We start from the raw sequence: 10,460 nt of genomic DNA, 5'->3' as shown, positions 1-10,460 counted from the left end.
AAAAGAAAAAAAGAGGAGAAGATCGAAGAAAAAAAAAGAAGAAAAAGAAGAGGAGAAGAAGAAAGGAATAGTGGAGAGGAAGAGAAAATAGAAAAAAAAAAGAAAAAGCTTTGGTCCCGGTTCATGGCACCAACCAGGACCAATGTCCCCCTTTAGTCCCGGTTGGTGCCACCAACCGGGACCAAAGGTCCCTTTTCAACAGCCCAAAGGGCGGGAAGCGGCGGTCTTTGGTCCCGGTTGGTGGCACCAACCGGGACTAAAGGGTGGCATTAGTCCCAGGTCGTAGCACCAACTGGGACTAATGCCCCCCTTTAGCCCCGGTTGGAGCCAACAACCGGGACCAAAGGCCTGTGCTGCCCCGAACCCAAATATTTAGTCCCACCTTGCTAGTTGAGAGGGAGGCGCACCTGTTTATAAGGTGCGGTGCGCCATCCCTCTCGAGCTCCTCTCTAAAGCAGGCTTTTGGGCCTAACACTGCAATCTGTGCCTGTGGGCCTACTGGGCCTCCCGCGGGCCTGAATCCTGGCCCATGGTAGGGTTTCTAGTCGTATTCAGGCCGTGGGGGCCTAGTAGGTGGCACTTTTTTGTTTTTTTTTGTTTTTTTGTTTCTACTTAGAACTAAATACTTATTGTTCCTATATTTAATTTTTTTTCCAGTTTTTTTGTTTTGTTTTCTGCATTATTTATTTTCTTTTGTTTCTTGCTTTATTTTTTAATTCTTTTAGCTTTTAGTTTTAGAAAAATTATAAACTTTCTGTTAGTGCCATTAGTTTTCAAATTTGAAAACACTTTTTTAGTTTTTTTTGTTTTCTTTGTTGCTTTATTTATTTTATTTTGTTTCTGGCTTTATTTTTTAATTCTTTTTGCTTTTAGGTCAGCAAAATTATAAACTTTCTGATAGTGCCATTAGTTTTAGAAAAAATATAAACTTTCTCTTAGTGCCATTAGTTTTCAAATTTGAATAGTTAAAATTTGAATTCTTTGAAATTGGTGTGAATCACATTTGTGATTAACTTTACTAAAAAAATGAACATAGATGCACCTATAGAGAAAATTCGACCTAAATTCATAGTTTTCAAATGAACTCTGAAAAAGTTGGCATAGCATACTCGTCTGTTACAAATTTGGCATGGTATCATCATAATAGTTGTGGGAGAAAGTTTTCACTTTTTTTCGCTTGTGTCATTTGCTTATTGCGCCGTAACCATGGATATTCTTCATCGTTTATCAGGATGCTTGGGTCAGCCTTGACATTGAAGGCAGGAATTTCATGAAACCTTTCATAATCTTCAGACATGTCTGTCTTGCCCTCCACTCCCAGGATGTCCCTTTTTCCTAAAAAAAAACTATATGGCGCTTTGGCTCATCGTATGATGTATTCATTTCCTTATCTTTTCTTTTTCTTGGTTCGGTAGACATGTCCTTCACATAGATAACCTGTACCACATCATTGGCTAGGACGAACGATTCGTCAGTGTACCCAAGATTTTTCAGATCGACTGTTGTCATTCCGTACTGTGGGTCTACATGTACCCCGCCTCCTGACAGATTGACCCATTTGCATTTAAACAAAGGGACCTTAAAATCTTGTCCGTAGTCAAGTTCCCATATGTCCACTATATAACCATAATATGTGTCCTTTCCCTTCTCGGTTGTTGCATCAAAGCGGACACCGCTGTTCTGGTTGGTACTCTTTTGATCTTGGTCAATCGTGTAAAATGTATTCCCATTTATCTCGTATCCTTTATAAATCAATACAGTCAAAGATGGTCCCATGGACAACAAGTACAACTCATCACAAACAGTGTTGTCACCTCTGAGACGTGCTTCCAACCAACTGCTGAAAGTCCTAATGTGTTCACATGTAATCCAGTCGTCGCACTGCTCCGGGTGTTTGGAGCGCAGACTGTTCTTGTGTTTATCGACATACGGGGTCACCAAGGTAGAGTTCTGTAGAACTGTGTAGTGTGCTTGAGACCAAGAATGCCCGTCCCTGCATATTATTGAGTCCGCTCCTAGCGTGCCTTTTCCAATCAGTCTCCCCTCATACCGCGATTTAGGGAGACCTATCTTCTTAAGGCCAGGAATGAAGTCAACACAAAACCGATGACATCCTCTGTTTGATGGCCCATGGAGATGCTTCCTTCTGGCCTAGCGCGGTTACGGACATATTTCTTTAGGACTCCCATGAACCTCTCAAAGGGGAACATATTGTGTAGAAATACGGGCCCCAGAATGACAATCTCGTCGACTAGATGAACTAGGACATGCGTCATGATATTGAAGAAGGATGGTGGGAACACCAGCTCGAAACTGACAAGACATTGCGCCACATCACTCCTTAGCCTTGGTACCATTTCTGGATCGATCACCTTCTGAAAGATTGCATTGAGGAATGCACATAGCTTCACAATGGCTAATCAGACGTTTTCCGGTAGAAGCCCCCTCAATGCAACCGGAAGCAGTTGCGTCATAATCACGTGGCAGTCATGAGACTTTAGGTTCTGGAACTTTTTCTCTGGGATATTTATTATTCCCTTTATATTCGACGAGAAGCCAGTCGGGACCTTCATACTGAGCAGGCATTCAAAGAAGATTTCTTTCTCTTCTTTCGTAAGAGCGTAGCTGGCAGGACCTTCATACTGCTTCGGAGGCATGCCGTCTTTTTCGTGCAAACGTTGCAGGTCCTCCCGTGCCTCATGTGTATCTTTTGTCTTTCCATACACGCCCAAGAAGCCTAGCAGGTTCACGCAAAGGTTCTTCGTCACGTGCATCATGTTAATTGAAGAGCGGACCTCTAGGTCTTTCCAGTAGGGTAGGTCCCAAAATATAGATTTCTTCTTCCACGTGGGTGCGTATCCCTTAGCGTCATTCGGAACAGTTATTGCGCCGGGACCCTTTCCAAAGATTACGTGTAAATCATTGACCATAGCAAGTACGTGATCACCGGTACGCATGGCGAGCTTCTTCCGGTGATCTGCCTCGCCTTTAAAATGCTTGCCTTTCTTTCGACATTGATGGTTGGTCGGAAGAAATCGACGATGGCCCAGGTACACATTCTTCCTGCATTTGTCCAGGTATATACTTTCAGTGTCATCTAAACAGTGTGTGCATGCGTGGTATCCTTTGTTTGTCTGTCCTGAAAGGTTACTGAGAGTGGGCCAATCGTTGATGGTCACGAACAGCAATGCCTTTAGGTTAAATTCCTCTTGTCTGTGCTCATCCCACGTACATACACCGTTTCCATTCTACAGCTGTAAAAATTCTTCAACTAATGGCCTTAGGTACATATCAATGTCGTTGCCGGGTTGCTTAGGGCCTTGGATGAGAACTGGCATCATAATGAACTTCCGCTTCATGCACATCCAAGAAGGAAGGTTATACATACATAGAGTCACAGGCCAGGTGCTGTGATTGCTGCTCTGCTCCCCGAAAGGATTAATGCCATCCGCGCTTAAAGCAAACCATACGTTCCTTGGGTCCTTTGCAAACTCATCCCAGTACTTTCTCACGATTTTTCTCCACTGCGACCCGTCAGCGGGTGCTCTTAACTTCCCGTCTTTCTTACGGTCCTCACTGTGCCATCGCATCGACTTGGCATGCTTTCCGTTTCTGAACAGACGTTTCAACCGTGATATTATAGGAGCATACCACATCACCTTCGCAGGAACCCTCTTCCTGCGGGGCTCGCCGTGAACATCATCAGGGTCATCTCGTCTGATCTTATACCGCAATGCATCGCATACCGGGCATGCGTTCAGATCCTTGTATGCACTGCGGTATAGGATGCAGTCATTAGGGCATGCATGTATCTTCTCCACCTCCAATCCTAGAGGGCATACGACCTTCTTTGCTACGTATGTACTGTCGGGCAATTCGTTATCCTTTGGAAGCTTCTTTTTCAATATTTTCAGTAGCTTCTCAAATCCTTTGTCAGGCACAGCATTCTCTGCCTTCCACTACAGCAATTCCAGTACGGTACCGAGCTTTGTGTTGCCATCTTCGCAATTGGGGTACAACCCTTTTTGTGATCTTCTAACATGCGATCGAACTTCAGCTTCTCCTTTTGACTTTCGCATTGCGTCCTTGCATCGACAATGACCTTGCATTGCGTCCTTGCATCGACAATCACCCGGCGGAGGTGTGTCTATCACCGTACATCCATTGCCGGTTCATCTGCGTGCATTATATATAATTGAGTGTCCAAATTAATAGAAGTTCATCATCACATTAAAACCAAAGTACATACATAGTTCTCATCTAACAACATATAGCTCTCCAGAGCATCTAATTAATTAAACCATACATTGATACTATGTAAAACATTTAAATGCGAAAACGAAGACGATCATAATCGCAACCAAGGTAATAATTGATCCAACGGCATAATGATACCAAGCCTCGGTATGAATGACATATTTTCTAATCTTTCTAATCTTCAAGCGCATTGCATCCATCTTGATCTTGTGATCATCGACGACATCCGCAACATGCAACTCCAATATCATCTTCTCCTCCTCAATTTTTTTTATTTTTTCCTTCAAGAAATTGTTTTCTTCTTCAACTAAATTTAACCTCTCGACAATAGGGTCGGTTGGAATTTCCGGTTCACATACATCCTAGATAAATAAAATCTATGTCACGTTGGTCGGCATAATTTTCATAAACAATAAATGAACCAATAGTTATAAAGATTAATATATATACCACATCCGAATCATAGACAGGACGAGGACCGACGGGGGCGGATACCAAAACCATCGCACTATATAAGATGCAATAATAAAAGTAAGAAAATGATACAAGTATCTATCTAAACATACAAGTAAGAATATTTTTCCTTTCAGAAAGAAGATAAGAACAAGAGGCTCATCACGGTGGTGTCGGTGATGAGATCGGCGAGGGTGATCGACGGCGGTGAAGACGGGGGTGGGGCGTGACGGACCGCTAAATCTAGACAAATCTCGAGGAAAATGGAGCTTTGAGGTCGAGCTTCAAGAGGAGAAAGCTTAACTAGTGTGGCTCGGGCATTTCATCGAACACCTCATGTGCATAGGAGGTGAGCTAGAACACCACAAACCCCTCCCCTCGCCGGCCCAGAAAAACGGAGCACTGAAGTGCTCTGCTCGCGGGCGAGGGTATATATAGGCACCTCATTAGTCCCGGTTCGTGGCGCGAACCGGGACTAAAGGCACCCATTTGGTCCTGGTTCATCCCTCCAACCGGGGCCAATGATGGTGGGCCAGGAGCCAGGACCATTGGTCCCGGTTCGTCCCACAAACCGGGACCAAAAAGTCCAGACGAACTGGAACCAATGGCCCACGTGACCCGACCGGCCCCCTGGGCTCACGAACCGGGTCCAATGCCCCCATCTATCCCGGTTCTAGACTGTACCGGGACTAATGGGCTGACCCGGCCTGGACCGTTGCCCCATTTTCTACTAGTGTTGGCTCGCTCGGTTTTGGCATGGCCGGACGCCAACCAAACGACCCTTGTATTCTTGTTTAGTTAGAGGGGCTGGCTTTTCGATGTATTGTCTGGTCCGTTACGCGTAGATCGGCGTGGCTTTTCTCTATTCTTCTTTCTCTTTGTTTTTCATGTTTGTTACTTATGCATTTTGTTTTCATTCTTTTTTTCCTATTCCCTTTTTGCCTGTACATTCTTTCCTTTTTTCTATTTTATTTTATTGTATGAACGTGCATAAAGCAGCCGTTAGCACAAGCTGGTCAGATCGTGTAGCTCCTTGAGTGTAGCTGAGTTTGGCTCAGCTCGATATCTTCATGATTATCCATGCAACCTAACAATCGCTGAAAATCAGAGAAAAGTGACTTGGCAGACGCGTCAGTGGTTTTCCCAAAGCCATGGAAAACTGCATTTTTTAGATACTGAAATACCTTCAGGATCCGCTGAGGTTTTGACATACTGCAGTTTTAGACAAACTGTGCTGCCCAAAGCTTTTGACCCAGAACTGAAACCTGGTGTGGGGATTTGACTGCAATTTATCATCCCCAGCTACACACTCAACTCTATACAGTACAGATCGGTCAGCTCTGCCTGCGAAGAAAACCTAGACATGTCGGCGATAACGCTAACTGACATTGATGCTGGACATGGGCTGCCTTCCAATCGACGTTGCTGCATGGCAGGGCGTGATCGGTGTTCGCCATTCCTCACTGTCACCGGGAGAACCCGGCTGAAGTTGGCATTTCTTCTCCTAGTACTGAAATTCCTTCAGGACCCGCTGTCCTACCCACTACCATATGCCTGGTGATATCCGTTTAAAAAATTGGGGCGACCATCACATAGCTTCAGCCGGATGAGAGATGCTGCAAGAGATGCTGCAAGAGATGCTGCAAGAGGAGCTCAACCGGACACCTTGTCTCTCTAGTTGAACTGTTCTATGTGCAGAGTGTTATAGAAACGATCATATATACTACTGTTAAAAGGAGTAACTCTAGTGTTGTGTGAAAAATCTACTGCGCTTCTGACGGGTGATTAACACTAGAATACCAGCTAGAGTAACAGGATACTCACCGTGTTTCGACGGGCGTTGTCAGGTGCAAATCTCCTGCTCTTCCGATGTGTGTTGACAGGTGAAAACATTCTGTTACTCCTTTTACCAAAAAGGGAACTAGAGTTGCTGTCTTCAGTAAAAAAAAACCTCCAATTTCCGGCTTCAAATTGACACAAACAGAATTTGGCATCTCAAGCTGTTTCGACCTCCCAGCAACGCACATATGCACACCTCAATCAGAGCCAAAGGATTCAAAGAGCACTGCAACGCACATATGCACACCTCACCATGCCCATCACAAAAAATTGCTACCAGAAACCACCCATTATCAGAGCCAAAGGATTCAAAGAGCACTCCAACGCCTTGGCACAGAATTTGGCCGATACCATACACCTTTGTCAACAAAACAACTCTACAAGTACACTGCATCACAAAGTTGGAGGATTTCCACCACATTGGTGATGAACATAATCGCCGTGCTCGCCATATCATATACGGACTGAGAGAGATCCGCCGTTCCAATGTAATGGATCTTAGAAATACCCAAAGCAGCGCCAGCCTAGCAAGTTCATGCTCATCCAAGCTACAAGGTCTACAACAACATGCAAAACACCAACCAAATCAAACAGCCTCAAACTTCACCAGTACATTAACTTCATCAAACGAATCTTCAGATTCAGATCCTAGAATAATAGCACTTCTGCTTCATAGTAGCATCTCAGGGATTTATAAGCCTGCCTGTCACCGCCGACACCTCAATCAGAGCCAAAGGATTGATAGTAGCATCTTGATTTCGCACAATTGCTCCCATCCTCCTGTCCTTCTGTCAGCATAAAAGAAGCCATCTGTGTTAGCATTTAACTGCTATACTGCATTCTCAAAATATGCATTTAACTGCTATACTGCATTCTCAAAATATTTTTAGTCAGATGTACCTGAAGAACTTAGATTTTTGTCCTTTCTCCCGAGTATACAATGCGCACGTGCATCTGCAAATGGTATCACAACAGCAGGGAGGAACCAGCGTGCAGCAGCATACCTTCCCCAAGAACCACCGACGGGGCGCTGAAACAGCACCTTCCGCTCCTCCATGGAGTAGACGCCCCAGGTGACGTAGGAGTAGTCATCAACCTCACCCACAAAGTAGATGCAGTTGCTCATGCACCCCGGCACCTCCGAGGCACGCACAGAGAACGATGATTGCTCACTCACGAAAAGCGCCCTGTCAGCAGCAAGCCTCTCCACTTTCACCCATCGTGCCGCCTCGACATCCAGCCTGTACACCTCGAAGCCACCGATGGTATCACGGCATGTGGGTTGTCGTGGTGCGAGCACCGGACCAACAAACAGGACTGCCCCTTCCGACTCCAGCAGGTGCGAGTAGCAGAGGAAGCGCCCGCGGATCGGGGTGTACTGCTCGAGAATGCTCGGCGCACGGAGCTTCTTCAGGCGCCATGGTGGTGGCACGCGTGTGTCCACCGTGTAGGCGCAACCCCGGAATTCCAGCGCGTAGAAGACACCGTCTGTGTAGGCCATCAGATAAATGTTCTTGAACTCTTCAGAGAGCAGCTTCCGCTCGGACCACTCCCCCGTGCACCAGCAGAGCGGGACGCTCCTCTCGGCGTAGTCGTGATCGAAGATCGCGTTGGCGCTGGCGACGGCCCTCACCTTAGCTCCAGTCCCGAAGGGCGCATACACGTCGCTCCGGAACGCGCCGGTGATGGGGTTGACGAGGACAACGCGGTTGCCGACCGCGAAGGAGAGGAGGCCGCAGGGCAGGGCGCCGGATAGCTTAAAGTTCATGCCTTTTGGGTCGCGGACCACGGAGGGCAAGCGGGCAGGGGCCACCAGCGACGGCGAGCCCTCCTCGTTCACCGGCAGGGAGTAGATGGCCCCGCGGTGGCGGCGCTCCTCCTCGGGCGGCAGCATGAACCGTAACGGGGACTGGCTGTGCACGTTGGCGAGCTTGAGCGCGAACAGGTGGGGGGTGGGTCTCGCTAGCCGCTCGGAGACGGCCGCCGCCCAGGACTTGCAGACGACGGCGAGGCACACCGAATCCAGCGGGCTCGTGCTGGACGCGAATCCGAGGATCTTCTCAATGAGGTGGATAGGGAGGGCGCCGATAGCCCCGCTCGCCGCATATCCGCCGTCAGCGGGCTCGTGCTGGACGCGGATCTTGCTCGCTTGGGTGGCCGTGGGTTGGATCGGCTCCATGGGGGGGCGGAGGAGAATGCGGGGGGCGTCGGCGACGAGGGAGGGTGGAGGCGAGGCCGGGGCTGGAGGCGGCGTTGGCCGGAGCGAGACGAGAGAGGTGAAAGGGGATCGGGGAGGAGGACGGACGGAGCCAGGGTTTGGACTTTGGAGCGGGGGGTTCCGTGGTGGACGCAGCTGCTGGGCCGGGTCGGGCTTTGGAGACGGGCTATTTCGAAATCTCATGCAAGGAAAGGAAGTTGATTTTTTTTTCTTGTATATATAACACCTCTAAAGAGGGGTATAAAAACCTTGAAAGAGGAGCAGTAGGTTCGTGCATCTCTCCTCCCCCACGGGAGTTGGTAGCGTCGCCTCACCTTTCACCAACACTATATTACGACTACGAGCGTCTGACAGATGATGTTTCACTCAAGCGCAGCCAATTTGGGCCAGCCCATTTGACGCGTGCATTATAACTAAATTAAATAAACTGACACTTTTCCAAAAGAAACATCATGCATTAACTTATTCAAATTAAATCTTAATAAAATATAAACTAAATCCAAATTATTCTTGTCTTCCTCTACTCATACCCAAATTAAAATGGGATCTTACCAAAACATCAACTATAATCGAAGTTGGCCGGCCAAATTGGCGAGTGCGCGCGTTTCAATTTTTATTTGTTCTCGATGTTTGTTTTTTATTTTTCTATAACTAACCTACTTTTTCCGTACGTAATCGTTGTTTGGTTTTCGCAGTCATTTATGCAAAAAGCGCATATATAAGCAAGGCCCTGCCTGCTTGCTGCTTTAAGCCCGATTGTTGCTTTAAGATATTACTCTTTAAATTATTAGACTTTTTTAGTTTGGAAACAATCAAAGGAGACATACTGGCAATAATAAAACAGAGAAAAATAAAAAAATATATGGAAAAAGACAAGTTTGATTCGGCCGATAGAGATAATCCTTGAGAAAAATTATAGTGAAAAGAAGGAACGTAGAATTTCTTGCTTTTTTTGGCCAACCCTTTTGCATCATAGTTTTATCCAAGGTTTGTTAGTATTGGTGAAAGAAATCAGATAGAGAGAAGGCAAGTCTCGGTGGGCTACCCAATTATGAGCCCAGGCTCAGATGATCCCGAATCTCCCCCATTCATTCGCATGTGGGTCAGCGCCCTGCAATGTATTCCAATTTGTATTCAGGTACTAGTATTGTTTTCGATCACAGCGCGTGTGCTGGCGCATTTATTTCGCTACGCGGAACAGCGGTATTGGACACGACCCAATCATTTTTCTGTACGAGTCTGAGCCGTCCCGAGGTCGCCAGCTACTTCCTCCGTTTGGGTTTATTAGGCCTCGCAACATCACAAGCATGTCCCCTTTTATAAGGCATCGCTTTGAAAAGGTGCATGCATGCAACCACTTCATTGGTTGCACTGAAAGCCATTGTTGTTGATGCCATGGCCAGGGAATTAATACACCGCATGCGTGATTTTTCATTGGCTGCATGGATGTGAGAGAGTGCATTGAGAGTGAAATGAAAGAATTAACAGTTTGTCTAATTCACATCTAGATGTTTTTTAAGAATGTCACATCTAAGCTCCCACAAGTATATAATGTAGCAATAAGAAACAAAAAAAAACTAGGACAAAAAAAGACCACAAACAAAGTAAACATCAGCTTAGATGTGTCCTAGACAGACCCAAGAATTAATGTGAGCAAATTACTACGGGGGTGTTTGTTTCAGAAGTTCTAAGA

General features: G+C 46.3%; 1 protein-coding gene across 1 annotated transcript; it reads right to left on the bottom strand.

The window, feature by feature from the left end:
• Positions 1 to 6,877: 6,877 nt before the first annotated feature.
• Positions 6,878 to 8,877, bottom strand: LOC119319649. The gene is made up of 2 exons (XM_037594096.1): positions 7,450 to 8,877; positions 6,878 to 7,337 (listed from the first exon to the last, which is right to left on the bottom strand). Exons 1-2 carry the CDS (start codon positions 8,726 to 8,728, stop codon positions 7,270 to 7,272), a joined length of 1,347 nt encoding a protein of 448 aa, XP_037449993.1. The 5' UTR covers positions 8,729 to 8,877; the 3' UTR covers positions 6,878 to 7,269.
• Between the last annotated feature and the right edge of the window lie 1,583 nt (positions 8,878 to 10,460).

Source organism: Triticum dicoccoides, chromosome 6A, assembly GCF_002162155.2.
Source record: "Triticum dicoccoides isolate Atlit2015 ecotype Zavitan chromosome 6A, WEW_v2.0, whole genome shotgun sequence".
NCBI classification, from domain to species: domain Eukaryota; kingdom Viridiplantae; phylum Streptophyta; class Magnoliopsida; order Poales; family Poaceae; genus Triticum; species Triticum dicoccoides.
Note: the sequence above shows the minus strand (reverse complement) of the source record. Positions and strands in the feature narration are given on the sequence as shown.

Excerpts from the sequence above, each read along its gene's own strand:
- LOC119319649 (XM_037594096.1), bottom strand. The coding sequence starts at position 8,728 with ATGGAGCCGATCCAACCCACGGCCACCCAAGCGAGCAAGATCCGCGTC. Across the intron at positions 7,338-7,449 it reads CAAAAATCTAAGTTCTTCAG|AAGGACAGGAGGATGGGAGC; the intron begins GTACATCTGACT and ends TTATGCTGACAG.